The sequence below is a fragment of the Carcharhinus amblyrhynchos genome, chromosome 14, assembly GCF_965287045.1.
Source record: "Carcharhinus amblyrhynchos chromosome 14, sCarAmb.v2.hapA, whole genome shotgun sequence".
NCBI classification, from domain to species: Eukaryota; Metazoa; Chordata; class Chondrichthyes; order Carcharhiniformes; family Carcharhinidae; genus Carcharhinus; species Carcharhinus amblyrhynchos.
This window is the reverse complement of record NC_137337.1, coordinates 35,421,876-35,445,948: the sequence shown is the minus strand read 5'-3', so window position 1 is coordinate 35,445,948 and position 24,073 is coordinate 35,421,876. Positions and strand designations below refer to the sequence as shown.

General features: G+C 39.7%; 1 protein-coding gene across 3 annotated transcripts in view; it reads left to right on the top strand.

Annotated features, from left to right (window-relative positions):
• The window catches only part of nin (ninein (GSK3B interacting protein)), a 144,832-nt gene that overhangs the window by 69,523 nt on the left and 51,236 nt on the right, over positions 1 to 24,073 (top strand). For all 3 annotated transcript variants that reach the window (XM_080202662.1, XM_080202661.1, XM_080202663.1), the window contains exons 5-6: positions 9,917 to 9,959; positions 16,676 to 16,866. In XM_080202662.1, the coding sequence (XP_080058788.1) occupies positions 9,917 to 9,959; positions 16,676 to 16,866 (234 nt within the window). The remainder of the gene's footprint in view (positions 1 to 9,916; positions 9,960 to 16,675; positions 16,867 to 24,073) is intronic.

Here is a 24,073-nt window from a genome sequence, read left to right as displayed (position 1 = left end):
CACTTACCCTAGCTAGTCCCTCTGATGCTAAGGGGCAATTAAGCATGGCCAGCCCACCTAACCTGTACATCATTGGACAAAACTGGAGCACTCAGAGGAAACCCATGCAGACACAGAGAAAACATGCAAATTCCACAAGGGCAGTGACCCAAAGCCAGAATCGAACCCCGGTCCCTGGCACTGTGGGGCAGCAGTGCTAACCATTGTGCCACCATGCCACCCTTTGTCTACACTGTAACATTCAAATTAAGAATTTTTTGCAAGTTTTGTTCAGAATCTAATGCTTTAACACAACGAAATGAACAGTGCTGTATATTGACAATGCCACAAAATGATGCTCCATATCTGTGTGAACATGATACACTGATGTGCAACCTAATCCTAATTTCCGCAAATCAAATTGATGGACTCCCACTGGACAACAATCCACTAAATAAGTTGTTAAAAGCAGTCATGCTTTATCACTGCCATTCCACAGGTGGCACACACATACACAGTCTACTCTGACTCTGGAGTACGTTTTGGTAGGATTGCATTTTTTTGGAAGTGTTTATGAAATAAGTTCAAAGAAGGTCTCTAGGTATTAGCTTAAGCTCACCAAGTCCAGTTTTGGGATCTAATGTTATTCAGTTTGCCACCATTTTATATGACATTGCTAAGGTAATGGTTTTGCTGTTGAAAGTAGTTAATATTGTTGCCTGATCTTTCTGCAGCAATGCCTGCAATTATGATTTGCTTTAAGAATAAAACTATTGTACTGGATGAATTTCTGCCATAATGATAAACTCATCAGTGAAACTGCACATCAGAAGAACTTGTGGCTTCATACATAATTTTGTTTTAACTTTTTGGTTTCCAAATTTTTATACAGTGCATGATTTGATCATTCTAGAAATACACAGTCTATTAAGTCTGTGCACAAGTCATGAATGTGATGGAATACTGTCTACTTGCCTGGATGAATGAAGTTTCAACAACACTCAAGAAACTCAACATCATTCAGGACAAAGCAGACAGCTTCATTGGCACCCATCCCTCCATATTCACTCGCTCCACCACCATCGTATAGTGACAACAGTGCTTATCATCCCAAAGATGCACTGCAGCAACTCACCAGAACACCTTTCAAATCCATGACCCATGATGAGGAACCCAGAACTAGGGGTCATAGTTTGAGGAAAAGGGGTAAATCTTTTAGAACTGAGGTGAGGTCAAATTTCTTTGACCAGAGGGTGGTGAATGTGTGGAATTCACTACCTCAGAAAGTAGTTGAGGTCAAAATGTTGTCTGATTTCAAGATGAAATTAGATATGGCTCTTGCGGCTAAAGGGATCAAGGGATTATGGGGGGAAGGGGGATCAGGACATTGAATTCGATAATCAGCCATGATCAAAATGAATGGTGGAGTAGGCTCAAAGGGCTGAACGGCCTTTTCCTGTCTCTAGTTTCTATGTTTCTATGTTACCTAGAAGGGCAAGGATAGCAGATGCATGGAAACGCTACCACCTCAATGACCCCTCCAAGCCACATACCATCCTGATTTGGGATTATATTGTCATTCCTTCACTGTTGCTGGGTCAAAATCCTGGAACTCCCTTCCTAACAACACTAAGAGTGTTTCTACACCACCCAGACTGCAGCAGTTCAAGAAGGGTGTTCACCACCATCTTCTCAAGGGCAATTAAGGATGGGAAATAAATGCTGACTGAGACAGTGACACCCACATCCTGTGCAGTTACCAATTCTGCTTTTTCAGAACAGAATTATAGATGAATGGTCAAAACAGACACTTTAATAGATCTAACCTCGTTCTTGACATAAGAACAATAAATTACAGTGAGAGTAATCCAATTGTATAACAGGAAACAAAATGGAACTCCTCAGAGTTCCCCAAGGTACTAATTAGAACTATTTTGATTTTTTGTTAAGATACTCAGGTATATACCTAAGGATAGGATTTACCATCCAAGTGTGGTGTTTTCCCTGGGAGAATCACAAAGAAGGATGTCAGGCAGAGAATCACACAACAGTAATTGAGCCTGTCCCATTTTCTTTCTCTTAATGTAAGAGGAAGGGAACTCCTGATTGTGAAGAACTTCTATACTCCAGTAGATATTTTTAACCAAAATGGCTAATATGAAAATGGATCCCAGGTTGAATATAGAAGCGAATTAATTCACAACAGAACCATTATACTATAATTTGTCTTTACTTGCTAACATGCATAGTAAAAGTAAATTAAAAAAGGAACATGTTACTGATACCGCTTTCCAGAAAATTAGCATATAGCATTCATACCTTTCTCTTGAATGGTATTTTCCTCAAAATACAACTCTTTGTAGTAGAAAGACGTGTTACTTCAGTGCCTTCACATAAAGATGACGTCCCAGTTCCAAGAATACAACTACATTTCTGTGAAAGTGAATGCTTGTGAAGATCTTGTTGTCTGTCACGTGAACCCTTTTCCATTAATCCAAATTAATGTGAGTTTGAGAATGTTTTCACGAAGGTGAATAGAGGATATACCTTAAATTGATGGTCAGAAGCTGCATTTCTACTTCTAAATTAAAGGGAGGGGGGGTGGGAGGGAATCTGCTTTGGGAGGGCTAACTTCCTAGTTATGAATATATTTGGTGTTAAGCTGGCAGCTAGGGTATACCAGTCAACTAAGCAACATTGTTATTGCTGTTTTTCCTGCTTTGGCTGAGGTTGGCAGATATGTCAACAAAAACAGTTTTCCAAACAACATTAATATGGGAAAAAGATTATTGTTAACTTTTATAATTCAAATTAAAAGATTTCAGTGTCGCCTTTACTGGGTCCAAAAGTATTTGTCAAATTATTGAATGGGTGGCATAGCAACAGTGGTATAATGTGGTTCCATTTCGATTAAATAAATCAAGCTAGTGTATTGCAGCCAAATTCATTAAAAAAGTCTTGTGATTGAATATAAGTTCCATTTTCCATGTTCTTGCTGGGTATAGTGGAGGAGATGAGCAGGTTAGACTATGTCCAAGATGCAGAGCATATTAGGAAGCTGTTTCAAACAGATGCCAAAAAATAATCATGTCCCTTACGACAACGAAAATTATAAATATTATCCTTAATAGCAAGAGTGAAAATCTGCTCCTGAAAATTACTTGTGAAGCCATGGCCCAACAGTACTTCAAGCATGTCACAAATTGTGCATCAAATTATTCAGGTGGCCACTTCAATTCCTTATTTCAGGATGGTTTAGAATAGCAACAGTTAATTTCTATGCTGGATCCATACACTGTCATCCTGCAAAACTCAAATATTATCAAGTCGCATTGTTTTCAATGCAACAAGTTTTCTCTCTAATATAAATTTCTCTAAATTCATGTATTTCTGGTGTGCCTAACAGTGATTTAATATTTATACTTGCATTAAATAGAGAAATGCTTGAGTGCTATACATTTGGCAAGAGTCTTTCTGATCTTTAAGATGATTTCTTATTAACTAAGTACTTAGATATTTACAGTTTGCACAAGGGTTGATCTGAGGTTGATGTTGCAACTTGCTAGTTCATGAGTAACCTCAGTGCTGGTCCAAATAAGCAACTGCAAAACTGTACAACAAATATGGTATTCACAAATTGTTAAAGCGCAGAGGGATGCCATTTGGCCCATCATGTTTGCACCAGTTCTTCAAATGGGTAGTTCACTTAGTGCCATTTCTCTTCCTTTTCCCTGTAGCTCCGCACATTCTTACTTTTCAGTTAACAATTTAATTCCCTTTTGAATGCTTCAATCGAACCTGCCTCCACCACACTCTCAGGCAGTGCATTCCCTTGCACAGGAATCCAGATAGAGTATTCATGCTACAATTCTAAATACGTTATGGATTCAAGAAGTGCAAGTCTGTATTCACAAGGTATTCCCAAACAACAGTAAATACGATGTTAAAGGTTCCAAATATTTAGCTTCTTTCCTTATCTCCAAACATTGATGTGATTATACCGTATGCATTGATCTTTGTGTCTTTAGTGTTATGTTAATGAGATACTGACAAAGGCTGGACTTTTTGTAACAGTTATTTGGGTGTCCTTAATTTATGAATAAGGGTCTGCTTCTATGAAACAGATGGTGAAGTGCAAAAGGTTGGTCGGTTTATGCATAAAGGGTGAAAGAGGCTATGACAAGTAAACAATAGCAAGTGTAGCATGAGCTTTTTTCAGCCCAAAAGATATGGCCTAGAATACTAAACTATACCATCTGTTCTTTGGTTCAGCTGTGCATGCGTCCATCTGAATAATGTATTTGCAGTGCTCTGCCTTCCACACGGGTTTCAATAAATACTGACTTGTATCAAACCAAGCTGTCCTCTTGATCATGCACAAAATGCCCCTGCATGACATTAAAATACATAGTTCCCCTGCCAGTAAGAGTTCATTCCTGACGTTCGAAAGCCAGAGCCATTTTGTTCCTGGCTTTGTGAAATTTTTAATCCACCTTTATATAATTAATTAGTTGTGAATTGATCTGTGTGTTAATCAAAGTACAGATGCCTGAATGCTTCTGTGCCAAATACCCAAGAACAATAATGTTGCTGAAAGGCACTGATGAGTTATTTGAATTTCGGCAAATCCAGGATTCTAGTTCAATCATCGTGCATTTATCAATAATGGTGGAGATTGAACAGACATTTTTGAATGATGATAATAAATCGATTTAGGTAAATTGTGAGTTTTAACTGTGTTTTTTGAAAAAACTTTGCCAGCAAGCCTTTTAAGAGAAACAAGGGCGGCACGGTCGCACAGTGCCTCGCAGCATCAGGGGACCCAGGTTCGATTCCCAGCCTGGGTCACTGTCTGTGCAGAGTCGGCATGTTCTCCCCGTGCCTGCGTGGGTTTCCTCCGGGTGCTCTGGTTTCCTCCCACAGCCCGAAAGACATGCTGGTTAGGTACATTGGCCATGCTAAATTCTCCCTCAGTGTACCCAAAAAGGTGCCAGAGTGTGCCGACTAGGGGATTTTCTCAGTAACTTAATTGCAGTGTTGCAATTATTTATTAGTGTCAATTTGTGACACTAATAAATAAATTTCAACTTAAAACAATTCCACCATTAAGACTTATTGTTAAGTTTATTGGCAAAGGAAATATAGAAAGTTGGTGTGATTTCTTTTCCTCTCCCCTGTGGGAAAACTCCATTGTTTCTCCTCCTTTTACCATTTGGTGCAGGAAAATGCAGGAGGGGAAATAAATAACCACAAACCAAATCACTCCTGTATCTATCAAAGTTACGGCTCTGGTTTCCTCTGCAATAATCTCTCCAATTCTGTTTTCTTCATACACTCCACTTTCGGCAGTATAAACTAAAAGTGCACATCCTGCTTTTGGCCTCATTTTCCCTCTTCTCTCTTTCCCTCTTTTTCCCCAAAAAAATGTACGATCCTGCTAGACTAAGCCTCCAAACTGTCTGATCCGCTACTCTTTACATCTCCTCTCTCTGCACTTATCTGCCAAGTAGCTATGCCCAAGGAAGCAAATACCAGCTGGAATTCTCCAACCTTGTCCGTGGCTGGGATTCTCCAGTCCTGCTTCAGTGAAGGGAGTTTTGGCTGAGCACCAAATTCTCTGTTCTCACTGGCAGCAATGGTAAGACGAATGAGATCAGAGAATTCTGGATAAAGTGTTTGAATTTCCCATTCCGCCTGCCATGGGAATTGTAGCAGGCGGGACACGGACCATGCCAAGGTGCATTGACCTCGAGCGGGATTTTCCGGTCTTGGGGTGAGCGCAGCTGGAAAATCCTGCCCTTTATTTTTAAATTAAAATTTGGAATTTGGATCCGGTAAGTATCTAGTTGAGAGATTTGATATCACGTTGATTGGAAGTATTGTGTGGAACGCTGCATGATCTCAGTCCTTGTATCCCTACTGTTTCTAACCATATAAATGAGCTGTGCACCAAATGTAATGCAGGGTTGTCAAATTTACAGAAGGTGCTGAAACAGGAAGGGAGGTATGAAGTTACAATTTGCAAAAAAATCCTCAATCACTTGCACATCCTGTGAGAGAAATGGCAGATTAAACTGAATACAAGCAAATGGTGTATTAATACGAAACAGGATATATAATGAATGAAAAAATTCGATGGTAATGTGGTAGTTAAGATGGCTTTGTAACACAAGATCGTAAGTTCACACCCCAAACATTGGCAAGTTCTGGAATTGGGTTTAATATATTTGATCATTTATGATTAGTGCCAGAACATATTTTCCCTTGAATGCTGCCAGTTTGTCACAAAATACCAACTGATTCACTGAAGGAGAAGGAACCCTGTTACTTGTGCCTATCACTGCTGCTCTGTATGATTCTTAGAAACTCGAAAGATGAGTCATATGAACTCAGAATGTTAACTCTGTTTCTGCCTCCACAGATGCTACCAGACCTGCATTTTCAGTTAGATTTCCAGCAACTGCATTATTTTGCTTTTAATTTAGTTGTGCCCCAATGTATGGAGAGTGCATCTTTTGGCTAGTGCACCGACTAATAGAGAAAACATTGTTGACAAAATGAGTTTCTTCATTGGATTTAGATGGGGTTTTTATTTTCCTAAAGCAAATGATCATGATCTCAGTCTGGGTTCCATTAAACACTGTGTATATCAATGAAGGAAGGTCTGATAGCGCTCAGATTATTTTACAACTTTTACGCTGCCGACCAGAGTAATGCTCAGTAACAGGATAATTGAAATATTCCACCAGCTGCTGCAATTTTTAAAGCCACTATATTTAATCCTGTTTCTATGGAAACCATGCAGAATGAATGTAGCCTCTATTTTCAATTAGATGGGTGCCCATCTGCAGTACCCTGTATTTATAGCCACACTTTCATAGGCTGCATATCATACTGGCTGCCGTTATGGATGCAATCCATCTAGTTTACTATCTGGCTTTTGGCGGCTGATACTGATTTTTGTCAGACTGCCTAGATGAAGGGCATATTAAATTTAACTCTAGGACTTGTGTATGTTCTGATCAAAGCTGAATATATTCCAGTTGATCAGGTGACTCCACTGTAATGCACGCAGCAACCATAATGAAGTAGCTTGGCCGAGAAGCCACTTCTTTGCAATCAGAATCAGCCAGAGTCCCTGCTTTGTCTTTAGATATGTCTTTAGAACATCATCAATAAGAAAGGCTTTGATGTTCTGACTTTGAAATGCAGTGAATGCCAATAAGTTCTTAGAATTCTGCATTTGAATCATGTCTGCGCAGGCCCCACATAATTGCATTTCACTGATTTATTCGGTAATTTATTTCCTAACTGGATCCATTTAAAGGTTTTTTTTTGAAATACCGTAAAATGAAAATAATCTCGAAAATACCAGTGTTTTATGAATAGAATCAATTTGCAAATAATTGGCCTTGCAAGGGACAATTCATAATCCATATCATTTTTAATGAGTGCTTTCAGAGGAGTAAGGAAAGGTTACAACTATTAACACTTGCTATGTCAAAAAAATGTATAATGTTTTTACAGTATGGCTCTGAGGGGTCCATGCAAAAGTACCCATCACACTTTTGCACACTGTTTCCCAATATGCTGGTTTTAGGTGAAATAATGTGAATGGATAGAAAAAACAGCAAACTGTCCAGTATTATGCATGGATTATGATTGTGCTTGAATCTGAAATCAAATCTAATCGTAACAAACCTGAACTGATGTGTGCCAACATTAGGTGGGTAGTTACGTGGACTGCAGAGAGAATTAAATGCAGTTAATCACATCAACATTCTGCCATTGCACAACTATTTAAGAGTCCCATTCTGTGTTGGTAATATTGTTATTTATGTTTAGCAAGTAAATCTTAGGCAACTGCCCACTCCCTTTTAAATTTTTACTTTTTAACCATGGTTTTTTTTGCACGTTCGGCCACAGTTTCCTACTAAACTGAGATTCACAATCAGCTACTGAGGGAGATTTGTCTTCTGCCTCCTGGTAGTAAAGCATCTATCGTGCATTTAGGATTTGAATCATGGACAGAGGATTGGCTAATTGATAGTAGACAGAATTGGGATGAAAGGTCCATTTTCAGGATGGCAACCTGAAACTTGTGCAGTACCACACAGATCTGTGCTGGGGCCACATTTATTTACAACATTTGGTCATGATTTGGACGAGGGAAGTGAACGTACTATTTGCGGATGACATAAAAATAAGTGGGAAGGTAAATGATGAGGATGACACAGAGTCTACAGAGGAATATAGACAGATTAGGTGAGTGGGCAAAAACTTGGAAAATAATAGCCAGAATTCTCCAACCTCGCCTGCGGCTAGAATTCTCCAGTCTCACTGTCATGAATGGAGATTTGGCTGAGCACCAAATTCTCCGTTCTTGCTAGCAGCAGTGACAGGGTGTATGGCATTGGAGAATTCTGACCCATGTAGGAAAATGTGAAGTTATGCACTTTGGTAGGAAAAAAAATCTGAAAATTATTTAAATGGAGAAAGACTGCAGAAAACTGCAGCACAAAGGGATTTGGGGGTCCTCATGCATAAATCACAAAAAGCTAGCATGCAAATTCAGCAGGTAATAGGGAAGGCAAAAGGAATGGTGGCCTTTATTTCAAAAGAAATAGAGTATAAATACAGAAAAGTCTTGCTAAAACTATGTGAGGCACTAGTTAGACCACACCTGAAATTCTGTGATCAGTTTTGGTCCCCTTCTCTAAGGAAAGGTATACTGGCATTGGAGGCAGTCCAGAGAAGGTTCACTAGGTTGATCTCAGATATGGAGGGATTTTCTTATGAGGGGAGGTTAAATAGGTTAGGCCTGTATTCATTGGAGTTTATAAGAATGAGAGGCTACTTTATTGAGACATACAGAATTCTCAGAAGGCTTGACAGGATAGATGGTGAGAGGATGTTTCCTCTTGTGGGAGAGTCTAGGAACAGAGGGCATAATCTCAGAATAAGGACAGATATGAGGAGGAATTTCTTCTTCGAGGAAAGTGAATCTGGAATCCTTTACTGTAGAGAGTATTGAGGCTGGGTCATTAAGTATGTTCAAGTCTGTGATAGACAGAATTTTAATAAACAAGGGAATATGGGGATAAGGCGGGAAAGTGGAGCTGAGGATTATATCTGATCAGCCATGATCTTATTGAATGGCAAAGCAGACTTGAGGGACCAAATGGCCTTCTTCTGCTCCTACATATTATGTATGGCCTTACCTCAGCAAGAATTGCTAATGGAAGGGTGCCCTGGGTGCCACTCCAAACACTTCTGGGAAAGCAGTGCAAATAGTCGTGCTCATTAATTTTTTAAAAAAATGAAATACACACTTATAACTCATGCTTTACTTTTTATTTAAGTTGCTCAGGGGGAGCATTTTGTATCAGAGGGTCGTGGATTCGAGCTCCACTCCAAAAGCTGACACTACACTATATTGAGGGAATGCTGCGCATTCAGATGTACCTTTAATCAAATGAGACATTAACCAAGGCCTTGTTAGCTCTCTCGGGTGGTTATATTGATGGAAGAGTGGGGAGTTCTGCCAGCATCTTGATCAACATTTATCCCTCACCCAACATCACTAAAACAGATTAACTGATCATTATCTCATTACTGTATGTGGGGATTTGAACTGCACAAATTGCCTGCCATATTTCATCAAAAAAACATAAGCCATTGGCTCTAAAGTGCTAAGAGAAGTACTGAGGATGTGAAAAACACTGCATAAATTTAGTTTGTCTTTCAAAAATATATATGAGGCTAGAGCTTTCTAGTTTTCTCTAGTCATTCCTATAAAAGCAAGCTTTTGTCTTCTTCCATTTCTTGTCACTTGTCACTTTTGTGATGTTCACACATTTTAAAATTGTGTTTTTGATGAAGTCAAAATATAAATGAAACTTCAAATTATTTGACTTTGTTCTATTTCTTTTAATAGAAGTGGAAGACTTCCACAGAAGGTGAAGAATATGAAGCTGAAGGTAAGAATATCATATAATCACTTAAGTGTACAGCATGGAAACAGGCCATTCGGCCCAACTTGTCCATGCCGCTCCTTTTTTAACCACTAAGTTAGTCCCAATTAACCACATTTGGCCCATATCCCTCTCTACCCATCTTACCCACATATGTTGCAGAATGGAAGAAAATATCTTGCAACTACTGAAATGTTTAGTTTTTTTGGTATACATATATATTTAGAGTTTTTTAAAAATAGATGGCTTATTTGTTCAGTCAATTTGCTATAAATATCTGAAGTGAAACAGACCAGAAGATCCTGAGTTTGATCTATAGTTGTTGAATTAACTGGGCTCTTTTGCGATGAAAGTAGGGTATTACAGAGCTTGATGAGTAGTGGGCAACAATGTTACTCCTGATCACTGAGTGATGGGAGCATGTGATCTCATGTGAGGATAGAATTGGGCTCAAGTTATGATGTTCCTTTAGATGAGCCACTGGGGACCAACCAGTACCCCATTATCCGTAATCCAGCAAGAAATCAAAGGTTTCAATATAGAAAGAGGGCCAATCGTTGAGATTGGAGGGTGAATACTCATCTGACAATGCCATCATGTAAAAAATAAGAGGTATGGTATAGATGCAAGAAATTAATTTCAAATTACTTTTCAATTAAACCTGCAGCAAGCTGCATTTTCTAAGAGCCAAACTGATGAAGCGTATACACGGTCAACTCCCTTCACATCAATGTGACATTGCTGATAAAGATTACACACACCTAGAAGCCACTATCCCAAGGGTCCTTACAATGACAATCAACACTGACACTGAATGCTCATTTAGATAAGTAAAACCACAATCTGATAAAGGAACACTAGACCCTAAGTATTATTATGTTACTGGACGCAATACCTTAGCCAGTTAGATTGACTAACATGATCATTACCCAACCGTAGTTTTTCAAGAATAAATTCAGAAAAACATTTCTCATAAATTGAACGGGCAACTATCATAGGAGAATCTTCTCACCCAATATGGGATAATGATGAGGGGGTGGTCTGTTATTAAGCAAATGACCATCTTCTATAGCACCTTTTTAATTGTGCAACAGAAAAAAATTGATTTAAAAACTCCACGTAATTTGAATAATCAAGCTTTGTTAGGGGAGAACGCAATAGTGATCACCTGAGACCCATCTTGAACCTAACAAATCTTTCACTCTCAGGGATCAAGTTAATATTACTTTAATGTTTGATGGATATCAAGTTCTCTTTCAAATTCTAGTATTGTTTAGATTCTCTCATAGAAATAAGATGTAGTTATCTTTTTTCAGAATATTTTATAAATAGAATATTTTATAAATGTTGCGATTTATACTCTTTGTAGAACCACCAAATTTCATGTTTTTTCATAGCATTAAATGTATATGTTTGCTTAAAAGTTAAATTGTCTCATTTGATCTTCTGTATCAATTACTTCACAAACCAGAGTTCTATTCCCTTCAGTGGGGGAATAATTTCTGAGGAGTTCATATCACTTGGGCAAATGTGGGTTAATTAAGGGAATGTGGGTTAATTAAGGAAAGCCAGCATGGATTTGTTAAGGGCAAATCAAGTTTGATTAACTTGCTTATTTTGATGAGGTAACAGAGAAGGTTGATGAGGGTAATACTGTGGATCTAATGTACATGGACTTCCACAAGACATTTGATAACAGACTTGTGAGGAAAGTTAGAGCACACGGAATAAAAGATACAGCAGCAACATGGATATGAAATTGACTGCATAACAGGGAACAGAGTGTTAAAGATTGTTTTGGAGATTGGAGTAAGGTTTATATTGGAGTTCCACAGTATCAGAAGTGAAACCCCTGCCCTTCCTGATATTTATTATTGATATAGACCTTGGTTTATAGGACATAATTTCAAAATGTGTGGCTGATACAAAACTTGGAAGTATTTTAAACTGTGAGGAAGATAGTGTAGAACTTCAAAAAGATATAAACATTTGGTGGAATGGTTGGACAAGTGGCAAATGAAATTTAATGAAAAGTGTAAAGTGTTTCATTTTGGTAGAAAGAACACAGAGAGACAACATAAAATAAAAGGTACATTTGTAAAAGAGTATGCAGGAGCAGAGGGACCTCTGTGTACATGTGCTTAAATCATTGAAGTTGGCAGGACAGGTTAAGAGAGCAGTTAATAAAACAAATGGTGTCCGAGGCTTTATCAATAACGGCACGGTAGCACAGTGCTTAGCACTGCTGCTTCACAGCTGCAGGGTCCTGGGTTCCATTCTCGGCTCGGATCACTGTCTGTATGGAGTTTGCACGTTCTCCTCGTGTCTGCGTGGATTTCCTCCAGGTACTCCAGTTTCCTCCCATGGTCCAAAGATGTGCAGGTTAGGTTGATTGGCCATGCTAAGAAATTGCCCCTTAGTGTCCAGGGATGCGTAAGTTAGAGGGATTAGTGGGTATAATATGTAGGGATAGAGGGGTAGGATTGGTGGATTGTGTTCAGTGCAGACTCAGTGGGCCGAAGGGCCTCTTTCTGCACTGCAGGGCTCTATGGGTTCTATGATCAATAGGACCGTAGAGTTGTAGAGGAACTTAAGTTAAACATGTCTCAGCTGAAGTATTGCTTCCAGTTCCGAATGAAGTAAATAAGATGACAAATGATCGTACTGAATGGTGGAGCAGGCTCAAGGGGCAGAATTGCCTACTCCTGCTCCTAGTACTTATGTTCTGGGTACCACACTTCAGGAAGGAAGTGAAGGCATTAGAGAGGGTACAGAAAAGATTTTTGAAAATGGTTCGAAGAATGAAGAACTTCAGTTATATAGATAGGGCGGCACAGTGTTTAACAGGGACCTGGCTTCCATTCTGGGCTTGGTTCACTGTCTGTGTGGAGTCTGCACATTCTGTCTGTATCTGTGTGGGTTTCCTCCGGGTGCTCTGGTTTCCTCCCACAGTCCGAAAGACATGGTGGTTAGGTGCATTAGCCATGCTAAATTCTCCCTCAGTGCACCCAAACAGGTGGCAAGTGTGGCGACTAGGGGATTTTCACAGTAACTTCATTGCAGTGTTAATGGAAGCCTAATTGTGACACTAATAAATAAACTTTAACTTTTGGAGAAGTTGGGACTGTTTTCCTTGGAGCAGAAAAAATTGAGAGGAGATTTGATAGAAGTATTCAAAATCATGAGGGATGTGCACAAATGGGAGAATTGTTCCCATTCGTAAAAGGATCAAGAACCAGAGGCAAAGATTTAAGGTCATCGACAAAGGAAGCAGTGGTGACTTGAGAATCACCAAATGGCTACAACAGGGAAGGAGGTCATTCTTGATTTATCCACACTGGCTCTACAAAGAAGCAATTTCCCTGTGCTACTCCCCAACCTTCTCCCTGGAGCCATGGACATTCCTCCTTTTCAGGTAACAATCGAATCTCCTCATGAATGCCTCGATTGAACAAGCCTCTGTCATATTCTCTGGTACTGTATTCAAATTCCAACCATCCACTGTGTGATAATGGTTTTCCTCATGTCTCCATTACTTCTTTTGCTTATTAACTCAAATCGGTGGAAAAAGCTCCACAAATACAATCAGCTGAATGACTTCCTTTTGTGTTGTGATTGTTCTATGATTCTATGATCAAACTGGTTGACTGCTGAGTGGGGAATGGCAGGAGAAAACAATAATGAGGTCCTGCCATTAGTAGTGACAGGAACTCCTTGTTCTGTGTTTTAGGTGTCCTTTCCCTTCCCTATAAATATCAGGTTCAGTGTCTCCCAGAACTTAGGTATTTGGGAAAATAAGTGCTGGCACATCTTTTATTTCTAAAACACGGTTAATTTTAATGTTAATATACAAGGATTGTATGATGGTTGATGCATTGCACACAGTGCATACAAACATTTCTCAATGTGTGAGGGGGCAGCTGACACATTCCCAAGGACTAACTGTCCTAACTTGTGAAAAACTGTATCAAATACCAGAGGAAATAGTACAATTATTTCAAAGGGCAGCAGTAGGAACAGCCTGCTAGTAAATCAATGATGCAGAAATCTGACGACCTTCAGCCCCTTTTAACAGCTTAGGATTGAGGGACCCAACTTTCAAATTTTCTGCAATGGTGTTCAGCAGTGCTGCCTAGGAACCTAATTGGCAAGCCTCCTTATTTGGATTGGTGGGTGGAGCTTAATTGAGTTTGGCCAGTGATAAGTCTATTTCCTGGTGGAAATTAATTAATCCACAACACTGAACTGTACACCATTCAGAATCGGTCAACAGTTTGAATCTGAGAAACAAGATTGGGAAGTTTTGTTTTTGAAAGGTAATGAATTTGCTGCTGACATCTGCTATACTAAGAGGTCTCGCAACACCAGGTTAAAGTCCAACAGGTTTATTTGATATCATGAGCTTTTGGAGCAAAGCTCCTTGTCCATTCACCCAATGAAGGAGCAGCGCTCCGAAAGCTCATGATACCAAGTAAACCTGTTGGATTTTAACCTGGTGTCGTGAGACTTCTCACTGTGCCCAGCCCAGTCCAACACTGGCACCTCCACATCATTTGCTATACTACCATCCTTTTGAAGCAGGGAAGAAGCTTGTCTTGAGTTGGTTGGTAGATGACCTCAGACTTTTGTATCTACTTCCCGACGGAAGAAGGTGGAAGAGAGAATGTCCAGGATGTGTGGGGTCCTTAATTATGCTGGTGTGTCTGCCATCTCTACTGAGATCAGTAATTTGTCAGGGATAGGAGTTTGTGGCTGTAACTTCTTCCACTGTATGAATCAAGAACAGCTTCATTGACTATTGAAGAATTATGGTAGCATTCATATGACTAATGTTGCCAGAATACCTCACTAAGACTAGCAGTTACATTAAGAAATGAGAATCCTGATTTTGAAATGAAGGTCTGAATACTGAAATTGGAAACCTAAATTTAGTTTTAAAATTCACACATCTTGTTTCTGCCTAACTAAAATTTACTGCAAGAAATGCTCACACTTCAACTAATTTTTTCACCCAATTCCTACAGATTCAGATTCCACGGGTATATATGCTGGATGGTGCAAACATAGAACTGTAAATTGTCAATACCTGCAGCTTGCTTAGGTAAAGCAATTGGCTGAGAAAGAAACATTTTTTGAAATAACTTGACATAAACCCCAGCCAGGTTAGAACAAGTGACTAAAAAAAGGCAAACTTAAATTTACAGCTTCCATATTCAGGTCTCAGTTTTTGTAATCCAGTTCAACATTTTTAATAGAGTGGAGAAAATTAACAGGTCATGACAATCTGCTAGAATGCTGATGTGGATAGCAGCAGTACACTTTGTTGTTTAGACATTGTTTTGAATTTTCTCCATAGTCCAAAGATGTACGGATTAGGTTGATTGGCCAAGATAAATTGACCCTAGTGCCAGGGGGATTAGCAGGGTATAAGAGGGTTATGGCAATAGGGCCTTCGTGGGATTATGGTTGGCACAGACTTGATGGATCAAATGGCCTTCTGTACTGTAGGGATTCTGTGATATTCTATCAGGTAGAGTGTGAATCATTCAGAAAGAAGTCACACAAAATAAACTAACTTTCTCAATCTTTGATCCTTCTGAAATTTTGATTGCCTCATGGCAGCCATTAGCCTGAATTTTTCAGATGGTGGGAGATCAACCTCCACCACTGGATAGTTATCAGAGATCACACCTCCACTGACTGTGACAGGCCAGCTTCCTTTTAACACTCAACTGAGCGTTGATTGCCTGCACTTGGAAGGAAGTCCCGCCTTGGAGAGCTAATGGCCAATCAGGCTGGCTGGCAGGTCTCCAGCCCATCCAGGCACAGCATTGCAGTGACAGGTGAGACACTGCACTGTCGGCCTGAGACAAAGTGCAGGGAGTTGGTGTAAATGTAAGCAGCAAGGTCCCAGGGAGGCTAGGTAGTACCCAAAGGGGTTCGCGAGAGGGACAGCTGGATTATCAGGGGATAGGCTGGGCTCGATGGGAGGGGTTCAGAGATGTGCAATGCTTGAAGGGAAGGTGCTGCCAGTCATAAGGAGGCTTCCGATGGAGGTGCACGCCACCACTTTCCTGCCTGAGATCGAGGATGGTGAATCTTTCTATTTCCCACCCTAAGCTATCTGAAGCCTGACAATCTGAAAATAGTGGCTGGATGAGAAAAGGCCCCTAAGGGCCTTACGTGGGGCAGAAGTGCATTTCCCGCCGGAGGCCCTGCCCATGCTACTGTAAAATTGTGTCCAGGGCAGGCAGGATTCCAGATGGAATCTTGTCCATGCAATTTCACACTCCTCCCATTCACACCTTTAAACCAGGAAATAGATTTGTCAAATGAGAAGTAACCTTGTATGCTGGAATGGAAGCTTAACCATGCAACAGCTTTATGCGGTGGGATTTTCCATCCGTTCCTGCTGGCGGGATTGTCCAGTCCCGCTGACAGTGAGCCCCCATCACAGATTTCACTGCAGCGGAGGTACGAACAACAGGAAACCCTGCCGCTCCTCCACCGCAAAGTTCGCCATGACAGGGTTGGTGGGCAGTGGGATGTTTTGGGGAAATTCCATCCATTATAGATGCCCAATGAGTGCTCACGAGAAAATCCATGTTGAATACCTTGGTTCTAAAAACATTTTTTTGTGGTTGCTTATCAATCCCTGTATCCTCATTGATCAACCTTTCCACTCCATAATAAGCCATTAGAAAAATAATAATGTTTTCCAGGTCAGTTGAGATTTTGGAACCCAGATGATTTGAACACTTCCCAGAGTGTGTTCGGTGCTGACCCTAAGGATATTCAAGAACGACTTCAAGCAGTTTCCGAAGAGCTTGGAGTGACCAAAGACAGTTATCTGAGTAGCAAAGACCTGATTTCCATTTGTGATCAATGTGGCCTTCAGAATGTAGATGCGGAGGTGAGTTGAGCAGACTTTTTTAAACTGATAACGGATTGTTTGTCCTCGGGTATAAAGTCCTTTTTTTTTAAATGGAAGAGGAAACAATTTAATTTCCATCCTCCAAAGATCCACTTTATACAATGCTCCTTCCTCAAAAAGCAGATAATCAACTGTTAAGGCATAGATCACTTCTAACTTCTCTGGTCAGAGGTGCTCAAGAATTACTTGATTTTTCTTTTCATTCATGCATTTTATTTTCTCCCAAAAAATGCTTCCACTGCTTGGCACTTCTGTGATGTCATCTGTGATAATGTGTAAAGTTGTGTGAGGCAACACTGAAATTTTGATACTATACATTTCTTCATTTCAAATGTAACAGGTTGCCTAACTGAGTTTAATTTATAATTTACTGCATGGTCTTAAAGTTTAAGAAGTCGTGCAAAAGTTCTAGCTTTAGTTTGCTGGATATATATACAAAATCTTATAGAACAGGAGCGTTCCCACACTGGGGTCCATGGAACCCCAGCGTTCGTAAGAGGCCTCCGGGGGTCTGAGGAAGCTCCAGCAGCCACCTAACAAAAAGGCAGTATTTATTTTAAAACTTGAAAAAATAGCACACAAACGAAAATGTGCTCGCTAGACAGCTGAAGAAGCCAAGGTTTGAGAAAGAGTAACAGTCACAAATCAAAGAAGAACAAAATATTCAATTGACAATCAGAGCCCGCTTTCTCTGAGCATCGGCTAGATAGCCTATCAATGGCCAATGCTCGGAGAAGTAAAGCTCTGGTTAGCCAATTTGATTTCTTGCTTGTTTTCTGTTGCTGAGCAGAAAAGCGGCTGTGCGAGTGGCGCTGTGGCCTTTGTGACAAAGGGGTGGTAGCTATAACGGAGATAAACACTGTTACTCAGTAAGATAAATTGTTACCCTAGCAGTCTCAACCACATCCTGAGAACACATTTAAAAAAAATGTAAACCCTGGCAAATAAACTAAATGCTATGTAAGGGGGGCTTTGGCAGGGTTTCATGATGGGGGTGGGGGAAGCTTTGGCAGGGGGTTCACGGGAATGGGGCTTTGGCAGTGGATTCATGTGAAGGGGGCTTTGGGATGGAATTATTTAGAGGGGGCCAAAACATGTCGTTGACACAAGAATGTTTGGGGTTCCGCAATGCTCTTGGGAGGTCACGAGGGGTACTGCGGCTGGAAAAGTTTGGAGAACCCTGTTATAGGATCCAGTATAGATGCCTCACTGGCACAGAGGAAGCTGTTATAATATTTTAAATATTGTTTTGAAGAACAAATTATATTGTAATGATTTTATACTGAGCAGCTTGAAGTGTTTAATTATTATAATTGTCGCATTAAAATCAGGCAATAGTAAAAGCTGGTATATTTCATTCATATTTTTTGGTAATTATAAAATCTATATTTTTTCAATCATTTTTAAATCTGAAGTATAAATATACTCGGATTCAGTTTCAGCTTGATAATTGTGCAACTAATTTACTAAGAAATGCTGTGCAATGATGAGGAATATGCTCGACTTTGGAGTTCTAGTTCATTGTAATGATACACTGAATTTCCATGTGCTTAGATCAAATGTGGGTTTTTATTGATTCGAATGAATTGCACAATGACAGTAACAATACAAAAGAATTTCTTTGTGAAATGCACTGAGAACTGGGACACATTGTAGCTTTAGTAACCAATTATGCTAGAATATTTCTGCAATTTGCCCAAGGTCTTTCTCTGTGCTGCAGCAACGCATTGCCTGACTGGAATATGCCTCCTGCTGTGTGTTTAGATGAGAAATTTTTCAGTGTGTCTTCTAATTGTTTCCAGTGGAGCCTTGTCGGTTGCAGTTATACAAAGGTTGGAAGATTAAAGAATAGTTTTGGAAGCTCTAAATAAAACTGGTGACACATTTTGCTTTGTTAGGTAGAATAACAAACTCGATCATTTAAAATTGCATGTGTGTCATTTGAAAATGTCTGAAGTTAAATCTTGAAAAGGAATTTTAAAAGTCCGACATCATATAATGTGGTCAATTTTTTCAGTCCTTTGTGTCCGTTGTGTACACCTTTCTGGATGGGTCATGGAGAAATGTAACATGGTCTCCTTGCTTTATTTAAGTATTTTTAAAGCCTTTGAAATTTACCTTCCATACCACTGAGATCAAAAAACAAACCAACGTTTTTGATTAGGAAAGCATCTGAAGGTGACGGATCCCATCAATCTCTCAAAATTCAAAACGTTTATGGTCTTTTTAATTGTATGTATATGTCGCCCGTACGATTGTAAATGAGAGTTTAAATTGAATATAGCATGCTAATATGCTTTGAACAATATACTCGACAATTAGCTTGGAAAATTGATGGAAAAAGCATTGTAAATCCATGGGTAAATGTATCGGGTAGTGTGAAACCGTGCTGAATCTAGAATTTCTTCTTGTCAGTCACCCGTATTTTTTTTTGGTGGGCTGGTGGTAGTTGTGAGACTTTTTTTGGCCACAGCTGTCCTGGACTAAGAGAGATAAAGCTATTGCTGTACAACAAGTTATCACTTTTAGGGCAGGATTTTCCAGCCCTTCCAGGCAGCAAGGAACACAACTGGCATTGACTTCTAATGAACTGAAATATCCCCTGTTGGCAGTCAATGGTGAGTCAGCTCCGCTGTGGGTGAATGTGCTGGGATGGTGGGGTGGGGTGAGGGCGTGCAGAAAATCCAAGCCTTAGGTATCAGCTAAAGATAAAATTGGGACTGGCAGAAAGAGTTCCTCTAATCGAGTAGCTTGCTGAGACTAATTCATAAAACAATACAATGTAGCCGATGGACCAAGCCTTCAAATTTTGAAAATTCCTACAGTTGAAGAATGCTTACAATTTTACTAAATGTTTATTGACATAGGCTTGAGTTCTATCATTATCGTATTACTTCTGTATGACTGGTTCCACAGCCCATCATTACCACAGTGCAGGCCTGGAGGTTCGTAATTGATTGACAGTTCCAAGTAGTTATAGAAAAATTAACTGTCTTAGATGTGGGCCTAAGAATACATTAATTGTTTTATGAGGGATTAAATACTTGAATGGATTTAAATGTATTGAATGGGCTTTAATCCATGAATGTAGTGAAGTCTGCAACAGGTATTTAGATTTTATTTTATTCCATCTCAGCTTGGCTCCCGGGTCTGTTCATAGGGGATTCTGTGTGATTTGGCATTGAGGGCATAAGGGTGGTGGGGGGCATGGGTTGGCATGAGCTGGCACTGTGCAAAGAGGTTATCATGGAGTGTACTAAGAGTCATTGGGGGATGAATAAAGGTTCATAAGTTAGCATAAGGGGCCATGGGGTGGGTAGAGGAACATAGGTCAGCATGGAAGATCTGAGGAGCCATGGAGATAGGTAGACGATCATAGATTGGTGTGGAGGGCATGAGTGCGTGGGGGGGGGGTGGTCATTGGCATGAATGAGGCAAAGGAAATGTATGAGGGGTGAGAGCTTTAGGGTGGTTTTTGTCTTTATTGTTTTGTTTACAACTAAGAACAATGAGCTGTACCTTTTAATCAGCTTGTCACTGCACCCAACCTTTGGGGACGGTGGGCGCAACTCCAGGCTCCTGAATCGGAAGCAGAAATTCAGCCTGTAGTTTTATGGTAGCCTTCATAGCCTCAGGAGGGGTGGTTATATCTTGTCTGAACAATCTCTTTGAGGAAATGACATGTAAAGTGCACTGCATAAAGCTCAATAACTTGGCATTCCTAAACTTCTAAGAATATATTTAGCAAACTATCATATATACTAAAGACTATTAGTTCTGCTCAAAACTTGAAATGTGCATTTGGAGGAAACCTTCCAGAAAGATTTCTTTTTTGAGGATTGTTGGAGTGGTGGGAACTATTCAGTGAGATGCTGCAGGAATTGGCATTAACTCTCCTACTAGTTCTAATTCATATTAACAACTCGGATTCATAAACTAAAGGCAAACTGGTAAAATCTTCAGATACTACAAAGTTCAGAGAATTCAATTGTTTCTGAGGAAACAACCTAGGAACTACAATGAATTGAACAAAAAAGATCATGGGTAGAACAATAAAAGATTAAATTTAATACGGACAAAGTGTAAAATATCATGTAAGTAAACAACTGGTGAAATAAGTGCTCTGAATAATGTTGAAATAACTAAGGTAGGATTTCAAAGAAATCTAGTGGTCTTACCGGACACACACCGAGGCTGGAATTTTCCTGCCCTGATGTGATGGGACCCAGTTGTAGGGGTTGTAGCTGGCTAGCCTAAAGTCCATCGATTTCCAGCAAGACTGGACAATCCTGGCAGCAGGCAGACCTGGAAAATCCCACCCTAAGTCTGACAAATGCAGTGCAACAAACTAACAAAGCAAGTAGAATGTTGAATTATTTAGCAAAAACAATGGAGTACAAGTTAGGACATATCTCCAATTCTGCCTTCAAAACATTCAAACCTTTTGAGGCAATCTACAAGGTGATTCCAAGCTCCAGGGGACAGTGGAAAAGATTGGCGGCACCTGGATCCTTCACCTTGGAGAAAAAAACTGAATGAGAGGTGACATAGAAGGACAAAGGATAGTAGGTGATAGGGAAATGGTATATCCAGGAAGTTACTTTAAGCTAATCTGAGGGTGTAAGATGGTACATAGGTTCATGCAAATAAAAGTAAATTGAAGTCTGATACCAGGGAGACTTTGTCCCCAGGAGTATCAGCCAGATTTCCATTGAAGTCGTGTCGATGCAATCATCCAAAATAAGTTAATGGATGGCAAGAGCTCTGTTCATAAATGAATGCATGTGCAGAGCTGAATAGTGAGAGCAGATGTACTGGTAGAGTCCACAGCGTCAGCAGTGGAAGAGTTGAATTGAACAGAAAGGGGATTGGTGAGATATCTCCAGTGGACATGTAGGGCAGGCAATTCGCCAAGAGAGCGGGATGGAGCATTTGAGGTTGTTCCTCACAATATGACCATTTAGAATGAAGTCGATATGGTGGTTACTGTCTTGAGTTACTGAAAGCTGCCTGTCAGAGACAACACAGTTTCTGGTGTCCTGAATGGTTTATCCATGTGATTGTCTAGAAACCTGGATACTCTAAAACTTTATCATGTAGTCAGTCAAATTGTACTTTTTTATTTATTTTTGAAGGTTAATATCTTGGCATACCATCTGTTTGTCCAGAATTATCTATAGGTTCTCGACACAATTTCTTAACATCAATGATACAGCATAAGCCATCACTTACTAATTTTTTGATGGGGTACTTCAACAGGCATTAAGCTCCCAATTTACATATTTAAATAGCCTAATGCTCCTAAGTGCTGTCCAGGGCATCTTAAAAAAGTGTGGCGTGAATCATAGAATCCCTACAGCGCAGAAGGAGGCCATTCAGCCCATCGTCTGCACCAACCACAATCCTACCCAGGCCCTACTCCTATATTTACCCTGGTAATCCTCTGACACTAAGGGGCAATTTAGCATGGCCAGTCATCCTAAACCACACATCTTTGGAGTGTGGAAGGAAACCGGAGCACCTGGAGGAAACCCACGCAGACATGGGGAAAATGTGCAAACTCCACACAGATAGTGACCTGAGGCTGGAATTGAACCCGGATCCCTGGCACTGCAAGACAACAGTGCTAACCACTGTGCCACCGTGCCACTCAATGTAATAGTGAACATAATAGTGGAGCAATGCCTGTGCAAATTGTTAACCTTTGCAGCAGATTCCAATTCATACTTTATTAACTGTTTTAGTTAGAAGAAAATCTATCATGTTGCAAGAAGTCTGAGGTGGCAGTATGTGTAGTAACTGCCCATCCAAGAAAGGGCATGTCTACTGTGGTTTTTCAGATAACTTTTAACTCCATATACCCAGATTACTGCAAATAAGGCAATCCTCTGGTCACGCAATTGAAAAAGAAGCCCGTTCCAAATTTAAAGGATCAGGTTAGTGTAGCGGGATTACACTGAATGCTTGAAATTGTAAAATGGACAGTATAATGGAATAGGACTGCACATTGATATCAATTCACACGGTACATAATGGAGAATTAAAGGATAAAAAAGTTGGATCCTATTATTTGATTAAAGCCTTGGGAAGAGCACGCCTCCTCAAAATCAACTTGTTTTGAAATTGGCGTAACAAATCAGCAAATCACATAGCTGCATTTCCACAGAATCAATTAAATCAAATTATTGTTGAGACATTTTCACACTATCACCTGATTCCCAAACATGGTGTAGTGGGTGAATTTCTCGTGAATGGTTTCTTATCAATGTTTGGTTTAATTTGATTCACCTGTAAGGTAATCAGACAGGTATAATTAAACAAAGAATGCTGTCAACAGAGCCTCCATGGGCACACAGCCAAGCACTGATTTAATTTAATGGCTGTGTGAAATGTTCTTCTCATTGTAGACATGTTGGCTCCCCCTAGTGGCTAACATAGAAGCTAATCAGAAATGTGCTACACATTGCATCTGCTTCTATTAACAAATGTTCACATTTCACCTTGCTGCCACTTCCAAGTATTGTTGCGCAGTTACTTTGGAGCAGGCATCTACTGCAACATTTTATTTCTTAAGAATGCCTGCCCTTTCTATACATTAGATTCAATTTTTATTACTGTTTTTATTTTTTTCAAAAATACCATCTATGGGATTGGCCCTATGTTTGATCTCAGTACTTCGTCAATAATGAATGTGTTTCACTTACATGATGCTTTTATACAAATGGATAAAATGTATTCAGTTTGCAAAAAATATAATCAATGATGCATCAGCATGTATTAGCACAGAAAAAAAAATGTGCTGCTTTATTATATTTGTTGTGCTAATTTATATTATGTAGTAGTAACAAGTTGAAGGATTATCTGCAGTAACTCTCCAAGACAGGGTTGCTGTTTAGGCTGTTCCATCAGCAGGGGGATAGCCCCAAAAGTGGAGTCTTGGAAGGGGGTCCTTCCTAGAACACCTGATAAACTACCAGAAGCTGGCTCAAGAACAGTGCTGACAGATCTGAACATTGATTTCTGCTTGAGGAATAAATTGTACAGTGAAGAATCAAAGTAGAAAGAGTTTTTCTTTTAAAATCATTTGCTTTTAAGATAATTAAGTTACAAGATTGTTTAAATTGGAGTTAGACGTCTTATTTCCTGTTTTAATAATCCTTTTTCTTTTTTTCAAAAAAGAATGAGA